The sequence below is a fragment of the Hakea prostrata genome, chromosome 7 (assembly GCF_041222555.1).
Source record: "Hakea prostrata isolate BN-2017 chromosome 7, UWA_Hpros_2, whole genome shotgun sequence".
NCBI classification, from domain to species: Eukaryota; Viridiplantae; Streptophyta; class Magnoliopsida; order Proteales; family Proteaceae; genus Hakea; species Hakea prostrata.
The window spans coordinates 19,344,819-19,358,426 of NC_142606.1; the positions used below are offsets into that span (position 1 = coordinate 19,344,819).

General features: G+C 37.8%; 1 protein-coding gene across 2 annotated transcripts; it reads left to right on the forward strand.

The window, feature by feature from the left end:
* Nucleotides 1–3,391: 3,391 nt before the first annotated feature.
* LOC149010357 (ethylene-responsive transcription factor-like protein At4g13040) lies at nucleotides 3,392–12,185 on the forward strand. Of its 2 annotated transcripts, XM_089163406.1 has the most exons (7): nucleotides 3,392–3,643; nucleotides 5,123–5,177; nucleotides 5,387–5,517; nucleotides 7,354–7,420; nucleotides 9,518–9,701; nucleotides 11,569–11,690; nucleotides 11,781–12,185. In XM_089163406.1, exons 2-7 carry the CDS (start codon nucleotides 5,135–5,137, stop codon nucleotides 11,915–11,917), a joined length of 684 nt encoding a protein of 227 aa, XP_089019532.1. In that variant the 5' UTR covers nucleotides 3,392–3,643; nucleotides 5,123–5,134; the 3' UTR covers nucleotides 11,918–12,185. The 2 variants fall into 2 exon arrangements, with proteins under 2 accessions (XP_089019532.1, XP_089019533.1); XM_089163407.1 differs by lacking the exon at nucleotides 5,123–5,177.
* Nucleotides 12,186–13,608: the final 1,423 nt, after the last annotated feature.

Consider the following 13,608-nt stretch of genomic DNA (forward strand, 5'->3'; position numbering starts at 1 on the left):
TTTATTTCCTCATATAGAGCCTGGCTATGCACACCGACTACGAGAGGAATTATATAATAATTAAATATAAGGCTTGATTTTAGCCATGAAAAAATTCGAACTTGAGCTCTTATTTGAAGGTATTTGGTTTTCACCCACTGGGCCACCCACTAGGTTTTTAAAATAGCAAACATGAGAAATGAATTTTACCATTTTATCCAATAATTTAAAAAAGAAAATTGAGAACAAAAGGAATGCTGCCGTGAGCCGTGAGGTGAGGTATTGGCGTTGAGGTTGGAGTTGGCGGGACGTTATCCATAAGCTTATATGGCAGGCGGCCCATCCAATCACATATTCACAGCTTGAGCTTCGTCGGTTCTTTGAGAGACTCTGGGTTTTCTCTCTCGGCTCAGCCTCTCTCTCTCTCTCTCTCTCTTTCTCTCTCCCCTCACCCACTTCGGTGCCTTCATATCTCTTTGCTACACATCAAGGCGCTAAAACCAGTCAACTAATCCTTCTTCCATTTTTAACCTCATTACTTTTCAGAATCCACAATGTAGCCAATCACTTCCTCAAATCTTGAAAGTGACCTATAAGGCTGCCTCTAAGTCATAACTGGACACAATGACAAAAATGCCCTTGTACTTTACAACCTCATGATAAATCATAGATCTCCTCCTTTTTCCCTTTTTGGTAACGTTAAAATCGGAAAAATAAAAAAAAATCGGAATGTGATTACCCAAAAAAATAAAAATAACGGTAAATAAATATCGGAATGTCAGGTTTGCTTTAATGTGATTTTTCGGTTAAGCATACATGGAAACAAAATAAAATTCTGCTTTTTGGGAAAAAACGATTTTCTCCCTTAGATACCATCCTCCCTTAAGTCCAAAGGTCTATAAATTCATAAAGCATTGAAAGAAAATGGGGCTGCAAGGCAAGGAAGGTAAAAAGATTGGAAGGATTAGTAGCTTACATATGTTAGGAAATATAGTTAGCGAGAAACAAGTTAATGTTTGAAAGTCACATGAGTTCTCCACAAGAAGTAGTGTACAAAACAAGGAAGAAGTGGGAGGTTCAGATACAAGCAAGGGAGAAGAAGATTGTTTCAGAGATCCCTATGGAGAAGACCTCGATAATTCATCCTACAAAATGGAGTCCACCTGAAGACAAGTACATCAAGATTAATACAAATTTAAGCTTGAAAAAGAATACATCAGGTGTTGGCTTCGTATTTAGGGACGATAATGGGATTCCATTGAGAGCAGTATCAAATCTTGTTCCATTTAAAGCGGTGCTGCTAGGGAAGCAATGGCGGTTAGAGATGCCCTACTACAAGCTTTATTTGAGGACCTTCAATTTATCACATTAGAGACAAACAATTTGGAACTCTTAAATATTTTGAATCAGCTGTCCACCCCCCCCCCCCAAAAAAATTGAGTGTGGACGGAGTAATTAGAGATATTTTATCTCTAAAATGTTGTTTCTCTAGTTGTTTATTTTCCTTTATTGCTATATGTGGTAACAGTGTGGCTAACCAACTGGCAAGGAAGGTTGGGTCCACCTCAGGAAGGATGTATTGGCCAAATTCCACTCCCTGGCTTAGAGATCTTTGTATGTCTGAGGACAGGTGTTGTTTCTGTGTTGAATGAAAGTTAATTTACCAAAAAAAAAGAGGAAAAAAATGATTTCTTTTCAATTTTCAGATTTCAAGTGACCAAATAGACACAAGGAAGATAAGAAGACATAGAGTGCTTAGCTTAGTCTGGAAAGAAAAAAAAATTCCACCATAAATGTATAAATTATCTCAAACATAACCTTTCATTTTTAGAAAAAGGCTTTGGAGATGACAAATTATAGTTAAAATTTGGTACTTTTATTTTATTGTCTAAAACGCGCTTCATCTAATAGAATAGAAAGCTACCTTCCTATTAAGTGCATGAACTTTTAGTAGATAATTGAAAATGAATGATCATGATCAAGTATATAAAATGCAATCATTGTCGCACTAGTTTTTAAAACTATATGTGTGAAACGAAAATACTAAAATTAGAGATAGAATGTAAAAAATGCTACCTTCTTTTTTCTTTTGCTTTTTGTGGGTAATGCTACTTTTATTCATATGTGATTAATGTAATCTTGTAATTTATGTGGAAATGATGACTTACCTTGTTTCAGCTTACTGGTTTTCTAACATTTGTAATGTTGATTTCTTATGTTCGGCAAAACCGATAACGTGAAATACCAAACATTGTTCGTATTTTATTGTTTGTTCCATTGCTGACTAATGTCGTGATAGATACAGTGGCAAGGAGGGCCTAGTCCTTGACGAGAAGGAATGTGTGGGCAATTCCAATTCTTATTTCACAGTGAAATGTACTAATGAAGATAGATGTTGTATCCATCTTTCTTAATAAATACCTGATTTACCAAAAAGAAAAAACTTCTCATGTTTGCCAAGGCCTTTTCTTACTAGGCAAGTGCATCCGATTCAAAAGTCATTTCCTAAACCACTTTCAGTTTAGTGTATTGTCATCATCTCACTTAGATTATTGCAGTTTACTTATGATCACACAAGAAGAGAGGTCAAATGACAAGGCCATACGCTCGTTTAGCTCTTCGTGGAACATAGCTCATAGCCAATCACCTGATTGGGAAACGAGGCCAAGTGACTGCATCGCTCATCATACGAAAAAGCTTAGCGCCCAAGGAATTGGCCTCAAAGATGCCACCATACGATTGAATGAAATTTTATTTATCGAAAAAAATGAAACCCTACAATCCAATGAGTACCATTTTGAAAAAATATACTGGAAAAATAAAAATAAAAATTTTATTGTTACATTAGATCCCCGAATTCTGCTTGTGTGAAAATTGGATTCACATCATCTGTAATTCCTTTCCTTGCAATTCCCTACAATTCCCTCATAAGATTGTGCCATGTGGCATCTAAGTAATCCAATGGTTACCCAATTTAAACTAAATTTGAATTGTATTTAAACCCACCCATAAATTTGAATTTTTATTTGAACTCTAGTTTGTTGGGTAACCGTTGGATTACTTAAATACCACATGACACAATCTTATGAGGGAATTGTAAGGAATTACAGAGAAATGAATTACAGAGGATGTGAATCCGTGAAAACCTTCCACCCTAAATTCATTTTTTTCCCCCTTATATTACAGCATATGTGCGGCGGCAAATGATAATGCTTAATAGGAAAAGAAAGTCAATAATGTAAAGTTCGAAACAAATAAGGAAACCAAGGTTAGGATATTTTGGTAAAATTGCGTGGCAAGACAACGTTAGCCGCACGGCCAATCTGCTGAGGGTATTGTTGATATTCTATCTATCTATTATTTCTTTAAATCTTTATACATAGAAATCGTACGTTCCCCATCTTCACTTCAAGTCTTCGACCCCTTGTTGGCTTCTTTCCTCTCTTTAGACCACCACCATCACCACCACCACCTTAACGCAATGAAGGGCAAAAGGTGGTAGATTCACGAACCACCACCTCGGTGTATCACTTATCTGAATCACAACCCTCACGGCCTCACTTCCTTTTTGCTTCAAATTCCTTCATCTCTGCCTGATTTCCTTCTACAATTCCGATTTCCCCCACCTTTTAAGCCACCAACCTTGGTCGTTGCCCGTTTTCAGGTATGAAGAAGCTGTAACTCTGGCTTGGAATGACTGATTTGCTTGCTTGCTTGCTTGAGCTTCTGAACGTTTGACTTAATGTTATTTTCTTTTGGGTGATCTTCGTCATTCGTGATACTCTGTGTTGGGTTGGTTGGTTACGGGTGTCTGGGGTGGTGGGTAGGAGAAAGACAGCATGTCTCATGTGGGTCTATGGTTTCGATTGATTCTCTGTTCTTTGCTCTGTGGAAGTGTTAACTGTTCTTGTTTTGCAGAGTTGGGTTTGTTTTAGCTTCTAGGCTTACCCGTCGAAGGTGGTTGGTGGGTGGGTTGACCCGTGTTTTGAAGGAGATTAGGAATTATTTCAGATGATGGTTGGGTCTCTGTGTCACTTCTTTAAATTCTTGATAGAAGTTTTGGGGTTTCAGGCCATCAAGGGGTGGTTCCGTTAACTTGTTTGTGCCGTATAAAAAGCAACCATGCTATCGTCTCTCAACTCTTCCGACTTCTTCGTGGGGTCCAAGGTTTTGCCTTCTTGTCTACTTTGCAGAAAGGTTAATGATTCCAGTGTTTAAGCTTTGTTATCAAATCCAAGTTACAAATGGGTTACAGTAAGTCCTTGTTGGACTTGATAATTGAAAATTTGCTGTTTGGTGGAATTTGGGGCATAAAAATATGTTGAAAAAAAGGGAATCTTTTTCTAAGTTTGAGTGTGCAACCAGCTATCATGAATAGCCATTTGATCGATTAGCCCTCTTCCTCAGCATCACCCCCCCCCCAAAAAAAAAAAAAAAAAAAAAAAAAAAAAAAAAAGAAAAGAATTAAAAATCCATGTGATATTTTGGTTCCAAGGAGTTCAGGCTGCATGTTTATTATTTCTTTGGGGTGGTTGGGGCTTTGAATTTTGTTGAACTATGTTGTCTGTAATGGCTGTGTATGAAGTACGAACAAATTCTATACAATTGCAGCCATGTTATTAGCATTTACAGAAGAATGTCTTTTCAAACCTCTATATGTTATTCCTTTACATGACAGCTGTGGTCAATTATGTTCTCCTCCATACCTTTTTTGTGATTCAAGGCTCAAAAAACTTCACAAACAAGCCAATTTGGGCGTAGTATTTTTTAATCTTTGATCCATTCAACCTCTGGTTGGATCCCCCTTAAAAGAGATTGATGGTGTTAAAAGCTTTTGGCACTAAACTTATAGGACCTGTTATGTGTTTGTTTTGCTCAATGCTTTTCTCATACTCAATGGAACTCCAGTTTATGATTTTTCTTTGGTACTTGCAAGTCTGTTACAATGTGGCGTAATTCTGCAGTGTTTTACTAGTTGAGTTGGTTATGAATCATTTGGCTTGGGGAACTCCATTGTGTTGCATACTATGAATTGGGTAGCTTCATTCATATAAAGATTGCGTTTTTTCAGTTTTATGATTCATCGTTGTGGCCTTAATTTTTGTGATTATCAACTGAAACTATTGTATGTTTGATTTGGAAGAGTGAATTAACAATGGTGAGCATAAGGAGGCGGAGACTCCTGGGATTTTCGACTGGTATGCTCAACTTGAAACATTTATATATTCTCAAAAAGCAGAAAATGTTAATATCAGATGATAGAGGACAGTAGTTAGATTTGACCCTTTGTAGAAGGTCTTGTTGTAGGCCTGCTGCTGGGTCTCCCATATCACTCAAATTTGTAATACCATATATATGCTGATTTAAGATTGGTATATCATTACATCTGGATTGGTATGATTTGCAGGGATATGTCCTTATATGGTTGAGCTTCCTACATCTAGTGAAAATGGAAATAAATCTGAAAATGCTATCAAGAATGCCAGAGCAGTTGGCGTGCATCAAACACCTTCAGAGGATGTCAGCAAAGCAAAGGAGGTAAGCGTGGATCTCACCACTTTACGCTGTTCCACACTCATCACTTTTCTCACCTAAATAGTTGTACTTTGTTTGGTGGAACTGATCATAATGTTGTAGTGTCTTGTTTTTAGGGCATTGAATTTACAAATATCGATTGATTTGGTATTGACTGTAAACTATATCAAACCCTAACTAGTGAAAGTAATTATTGTAGCTTACTGTTAAAGAATTAGAGGCCCTTGATGATTCTGATGAGTCAGTCAGGCTTTCCATGCTGTTGTCGTTTTGAATGCAACCTATTGATAAATAATTCAGTCATGTTAGTTATTCTTCTTCTATTCTGTATTTGGCCTGTAATAATTCTTTGCTCTATTATTTATTTTGAGACATATTCTAGATTCATGAGGCATCTTTTTTAATGTTTTTTGTGGATTCACGAGTGAGCATATTCTAAAATAAGTAATTCAACTGATTCTCTGGTCTTTGCATGCATCTGACCAGATGAATATGGATTGCATCATTGTGTTAAGGTTGATAAATTATTTAGATTTCCTGTGCGAGACATTAGAAATGTTCCTGTCGTAGCTAAGTGTTTTGACCAGATATTTCCAGTTGACTGCTCCACCTTTTTGTCCTTGTAGTACATTTGAGCGAGATATTTCCAGTTGACTGCTCCACCTTTTTGTCCTCGTAGTACATTTGAGCTTTAATGTGCTTTGGGCGTTATGAGCCACAAATCCTTTAAATGCCATTTGGTTGTGCACTAAAAGAATAATTAAGTGTAATTTGTTCATGCAGAATATCTCAGAACCTATTTTTCACTAGTTATGTTTTAAGTCCTACATTTAGCACATTGCCTGATTGGTGATATATTCCCATATTTTCCCTAATGTTGTCAATTTTGGAAAATTGGCTCCTCTCTTGATTTTAATGTACAATGGTAGCTGTCAGCATGTGGTGTTCTGGCTCTTTTGGGACGTGGGAATTCTGTAGTTGAGGAATCTATAGCTGATGTTTAACCTTATATTAACTTTTTCAAAGGCAATTTGCAACACACACACACACACACGCGGACACATTCTCTTTCTCCCTGGTGTCAGTATTGGTGTTTGCTTGGGCATATAATTCTGTAAATGGTGGACTTTTTGACATACTACCCTTGTTTGGCAAGTCCAGACTTCTCTTGCATGACCTTTTTTGTCATGACAAAAACTATTATGAAGAAAGTTGCAGTGCTTTATTTCCAACTGATATGAGTTGTCTATATGGGACCTTGTTTGTCCTTGAGGTATCAGATGGTTGTTTGAGAAAAATGTTTTTCTAGGAGTAGGATTAACGGATATACACGTGTTACTTTCTTTGAATGTTATGTATTTCATATGTGGTAATTTTCCACCATATTTAGCAGGGTGTGTATTGTTTATGGTACTTTGGACTGTTCTCTTGGTGCATGTATGTTCTTATTGGTGGGTTTTGAGTATATTGGCTGGTATGTAGTACCAAAGTATAGAATACTGTGGTTGTGTAGGTGGGTTCATTAACATCTTTCTAAGAGACCAGATTCTACAATACTTCTACTTTATGAATTTGTCACCACTCAGTATAGAAGTGGGAGCCAGTGGTTGATTGGTTGTCATTGAGATGCCTGTTTTCATCAATGAAACAACTTGAAACTATATTTTATGCTTTTCCATATCCTTGATTTTATATTTGCATCTTTGGCACACTGAAACATATATTTATTTTTCTTTAAACATCATATTTACGATTCAGGCATACTACCTTTTGTTTTTTTTAGCTTAAGATATCTAGCAGTATTATCTGGTGATTGAGACTGTATTTTTGGTGTGCAAGGATGCTTCCCAGTTGAACGTATCTGCTTCTAGCTCTTCAAAAGAGGATCAACATCAGCAGTGCTCAGGTTTGTCTTTCGGCTGAATATAGATTTGATATAGTTAGTTAATGTTGTTAACCAGGTTTAAATCTATCTCTTGATAACTGATGAGTTTGAACTATGGCTAGTAAGTATTGTCTTATACTCTTATCAATAAAACGAGTTAAGAGCTCAGCTATGGCTCGTAAACCCAGATTAGGCTTAAGGACGTGCATGTACCTTGAGACCTGGTCAAAAAGAAAAAAAGAAAAAAACCCAAGGGACGTCCTCTGGCAATCTTTACCACAACCCCACAGCATATAGTCTGACCGGTACGTCCTAGATGATATCACATGGTTTTCACACTAACTAATTAATTAACAAAGTGCTCCTGGTGATGCTTTGGTTGGGATTGCAAGTTCAAGAGAAGGATCTGAAGAAGGAAGAGCTAACTCAAATATCACAAAGAGAACTTTGATCTTGTCTTTAAATCCTTTTCTGCTTTATGTTGCAATCCTTTTCTGCTTCAATCTTTTAAATGAATTCGATAATGTGTTCTTGTTCCCCTTTTAAGAAAATGCCTAAATCTTTTCTCATTTTGAAACAGGTTCTGTACTGCTAAAGTTGATAATATAGAAATCAGAATAAAACGTGTTCTTGTATTGATATATAAAAGGGGTAACATCTGACTTGTCCTATTGCTCATGGGTTTAGAACCAACTGAGAAGCTGCCTTTGCAATATATGCAAACTGGGGGGGGGGGATCTCTCTTTCTCTCTCTCTCCCCCTCCCTCTCTCTCACAACAACAACAACAGAAGACTAAGCTGTATCTCAACTTAATTGGGTTGGCATGATGGATCCAAACAGAACAAGGTGAGAAAAGCTGAGGTCTAGTAATAAAAATATTGATAGTAATAACAAGGATGATGAGGACAATGGATGGGAAATGGGATGAGAAATGAAAAATGAGAAGGAAAATGCCAAGTGAAAGATGGAAAAAAAGATGAAAATAGGAGGAAAGAGGTGCTAGAAAGTTTAAAATGTTCTTTAAAAAAACGTAGTTTCTCTTCATTGTTGCTTGGATACAATTTATTTTCCTTGGCTTTAGTTTGATCTAGCTGAACAATTCCCTCTTTCCCTGACATTTTGTTGGGATATGATCTGGAAAATTTGTTCCCTATTATTTTTTAGGTTATTTTGAAGTTGATGCAAACTGAGATTCACCCTTTTAGATTCTGTAGGAAGCTGTGCATTCTTTTATTTTCTTTTTCAGCTCGATCCTGGTTGGGGCACTACTCTGAGCCCACTTCTTATCTTTTAGCTAAAGTGGTGCTTGGTGGACCACTTTTGGCTGAGCCTTTGGGGGTTTGCCTACAGGTGCCCCAGGGTTTAGGCCATCTAGGTTGAGTTTGTAGTGTCCACCATGTACGTTCTAACTTTGTTGACTTTGGGTTAGCAAGAATTTTAATGCCAAGTAATTTTAGGTCAATTTTAGTTCCATTACAAGGGATGGAAGCCACCAGCATGGGGAATGGGTTGTAGCGCGGGCCCCCCCCCCCCCCCCCCCCCCCTCCAAAAAAACCCCCCCCCCCCCCCCCCCCCCCCCCCCCCCCCCCCCCCCCCCCCCCCCCCCCCCCCCTTAAGAATCCGATTGATATTATTTAGGCAAATGCCCTTCCGAGTTTTATAATTTATACAGCACGAGAGAATAAAAAAGCAAAAAAAGACAAAAAAAAAAAAAAAAAAAAAAAAAAAAAAAAGAAAGAAGAAGAAGAAAAGAAAAGTAAAGAAGAGAAGATAAAGGAGATGGGGTTGAATAAAAAGGAAATAGAATAACGCGAGGTTTTGAAGTTTCTCTCAACTTGGTTTAATTTCAATCGAGCATACGATGATTCAATAGATCAGGTTTAATACTCTACTTCTTTTTCTTCTCCATGCATGTCTTGGCTCATTGGTCCTGACATAAGGTTAGGATCCTGGCTATTCCAATTTCCAAAGTGTTGGCTCCCTGATTGCTTGAGCCCTGTGTTTGCATTACTATACCTACAAATTCAGTAAATGATTTAGAATCATTATACCACCTCTTTTGTGTTTTTGTATTGTCATTTAGCTCTGCAACTAACATATGCTCCTGCTTTCTGTAGGGCAAGCAATAAAACGAAGAAAGCGACACCGGCGGAGGAAGCATTTTGAGAATCAAGAGCCTTGTATGTTGAGAGGTGTCTATTTTAAGAATATGAAATGGCAGGCGGCAATAAAAGTTGACAAGAAGCAAATCCACTTGGGAACTGTTGGATCACAACAAGAGGCTGCACATTTGTATGACAGGTAGTTGCATCCTTTTCTGTAATCATAATGGAACTTTTATAAGAATAACCCCTTCATATAAAAGAGCCTCTGAAATGAATAACTTGTGAGTTCAGAATGAAAATTCAGCATAGAATATTCCCTTCATCTATAAGAGACTACAGAAGACACAAAGTTTTTGTTTTGGTTACTTTCCTTAGAGATGTGTGTACCAGAAGCTTTTAAAAGCTGCCCATTGGAGTGAGATTGTACTAAGGACTATTCTTTATTGTGATGGGACATTGTAATATATGGTGTTGAAACTGTTACCTTTGAATTCATAGTTGCTGTGACCTTCCAAACCAAGGTTTCCAACACCACCCCTTTCATAACAAAAGGTATAAAAGGAGCCCCCCGTGTGGGGGGGGGGGGACAAAGTGAATGGATTGTAATTCAGGCTAAATCATTGAGCAAGGGTTTACTCAAGTGTGGAAAGATAAATGAAATGTTTCTCTTCATATTATTAGATCTCACCTTTACAGACCTCCATTGTATTAAGCTTAAGGACCCATTGTTAGCAATCATCCATTTGTTTGCTGGGTAGGAAATGCTTTCCATGATTTTGGAACTTGAGATAGAGCCCCACCTTGATCCGCATTGTGGAATATATTGCTGTTAGAAGTTTTTGAACAGGGAACTGCTGTCATACTCTTGACAATTTCCCTGGACAAACTTTTCCTGCTATACTCTGTAAACTCGGCATGAAGAAAGGCCCAATCAGTATTAGGAACAAGATCAGAACCTCTGAAGTCCATAATACTTGACACAAGATCCACATCTTTTTTGCTTTTTCATATCTTAAGTCTTAATTCAGAATTAGAACCTGATCTCACTATAAACCATAGAAGTGGTAAGTCATGCTTCTTTTTAATGAATTTGTTACCACAGTATCTGACTTTTACTTATTTTTGAAGGTATGTATGAAATGCTAAGCAGTTGAATAGGCGGCAGACTGGGCTTTTTATTTTCAAGAAATAGTTCTGATCTATCTATATTAGGTTATACGTATGGGATGAGTTCTGTCTGGGAGCATAGTGTATTTTAGCACTCTCTGGACTCTCTCTGTCCTCCCACAACAGGGGGTGGAGATGTTATTTGATAAAGGAGTATTTTCTTTTCTTCTTTTTTTTTTGGGGGGGGGGGGGGGGTAGATAGACTCATGAGGCAGTAGCATATGCTATGCCCCTAGAAAGACAAATTATCCCAATAGGGACCCCTTTGTAGGTGTATTTAGTATTTCAAACCTTGTGCTTGCCTTACTTCTTCCCCAAAATTCTTTCAAAAATAATTTGGAAGTGAATTATTATTACACAAAGCTGTCATTTTATGGTTTTGCCCTTGTTGGGAAAAAAGTGTGTGATACTAGATGGGTAAAGATAGAGTAAATGTGCCAAAATTTTCTTGAGTTTCTAGTGTACAACCATAAATAGCGTGCATCACCTCCTTTCAATCTGGTAACTATTGAATTCCTACTTGTCTTTTTTGTGCTGTATCTGCTTATGCGCCAGAGTTCAAGGTATTGAAACAGCCTCTCAGCAAAAATTGTTGGGGGTAAGGCTGCATGGGAAAATTGCCCCTTGGACTCTGCTTTTGTGCGGAAGCCTTTGGCACCAGGTTCACCATTTATCTATGTATGAGCTAGCCTTGTATGTAGTGGCATGAAATGCATACTTGTAGTTGCATTTATGTAATTGTGAAGGGAATGTTGTCATGTTAAGTTCCCATCTCTCCTCTCATGATGTGTTGGAATATCACCCCCACTCCAAAAAAGAAAAAGAAAAAAGAAGAGGTACATACAGTTATTGATACATGGCAGTACGTTAAATATTTTCATCTTTTATCTTTACAGGGCAGCTCATAAGTGTGGGAGAGAACCCAACTTTGACCTCTCGGAGGAAGAGAAGCTAGAACTAAGCAAATACAGTTGGGATGAGTTCTTGACCTATACTCGCAGCGCAATTACTAGTAAAAGTACCCATTTCTTAGCCTTGCTCAACCTTAATGTGCATTTACAGTTTCTTTGTTTGAGATACTAAGAAGTGAATCTGTTGTTGGTTCCAGAATACCAGAGAAGGATTGGTCCTGTGGCCGCAAAGAAGCCTCAGATTCCAGCAAAGAATGACGATTCAGATGGTGAGAAAGCAGCTGGTGGATTTTCGGCATCTGACGATATGGAGCAAGACGCATCAGTTTCTTGATTATGCCAGTGTTAGCTGGCAAAGAAGGCTCAATAATACCCGTCTTTAGCGACCGGATTTTAGTCGATTGCCTTCTAATTCTTTGTATATAATGCCCCTATTAGGGCAGCTTTTAGCAGTCTATATATTTTTAGAGAATCTTGATGCCTTGAACTGAAATAAACAATTGTATTATTTCCTCATTATTAATGGTGTAGTTTCACTGACATCTTCAGAGCAGATGCATTTGGTAGTTAATGAGTAAAAAAAAATCAATGGAGATGAAAAGAAAAAGAAAGTATCCAAGCTGCATTTTCTGATGTTTTGTGAAGCTGTGTTGCTTCTTGCCATCTTGTTGGGAAATGAACCTTGGCAAAGTAAGGTAGTCTTGAGGTGTTTTGTGTCTCTGCTTTGGGGCCTCAGGGAGTGGTCTCTGCTTTGTGGCTCCCATTTCTACCTCTTCTCCTCTTTTGGGCTTTAATCCCCATCATCCCTAGCAGCATTCAGTTCCAAACCACAACCCAGAACCCTCCTCTCCTTACTTAAATCAATTCTTTTGCTTCTTCTATTGCAGGTGACCAGTCTTCCCCCTCTGAGTTGCAACACTGTCGCCTCTTGTTCCTGAATCCGTCTCCTCGACCGGTAGGGTGACCGCAAAACCCTCTGGTCTTTGGGATATCAACGTCTGGGTACTCCATTTGCTGAGTTTCTTTCTTGACATCCAGCATATAGTTCTTATCTTCTTCTCCAGAAAAGTTAGTTTTACATCTTCCCCAGTTCCTTGGGTATTCTATCAGGAGATCCTCTTTTCTCATGATTGTTTTTATGGACTGGGTTCCAATCAGCAGTTCCTCTTCTTTTCTGCCAACAAATGAAGTCTCTTACTCCACATTCCGAAAGAATTAAAAATTATTCACCCAATAAATTGCACATGGCAATTAACTAGAGACGAAATTTGGGTGTATCTTCATAAAAATGGGCAGCCAACTCATTTTTCTACAACAAAATTATGCTTTTTCGTACTTTCATGAACGCTTGAAGTTGATACAAAATCATTTCTGATTTTTCAGTATCTTTGAATCTAAGATTTTTTTTTGGTAATATCTTTGAATCTAAGATTTATACATTTAATATGGCAATTAAATAATTAATATATAAATTAGTATGAAAATTTCCTGTTTTTCTCACCTATGAGATCTCTCTTTACACTCAAGCTTTTGGTAGAGGAGTTTGATTCGATTTCTCTACTCCATCACTAACCTGACCCCATACCATCATACATTCAAGTGGGGTCCACCCTTGTCAATGTTCAGACATGGAACCCGTTTCCCCATCTCTATCATATATACTGATTTTATTCCTACTATTGTTTTAAAATTTCAACTTTACCCTTGACATTGAAAATTAATGTTTCCATAGGATATAAACCTTCATGGTAAAGAGAACATCAGGTCTTGGTTGGCTGATTCTTATGGCAATCAAATCGAGATATTAATATGGTGTTTCTAACCGTTGGATCATATAAGAATCAAGTGACACATGATTCTTTCAGGTAGGTCGGGCTACAGGTGATCAGAAATATAGAACTCTGAAGTCTGAACTACCGAGTCAGATAGCAGTTTTGACTCTGGACTGGAATCTGAACGGTCGATCGCTGGCCGTCAGATTGGGATCATAACGCCTGCAGTAAACGACAACAATTTCGTAATTCT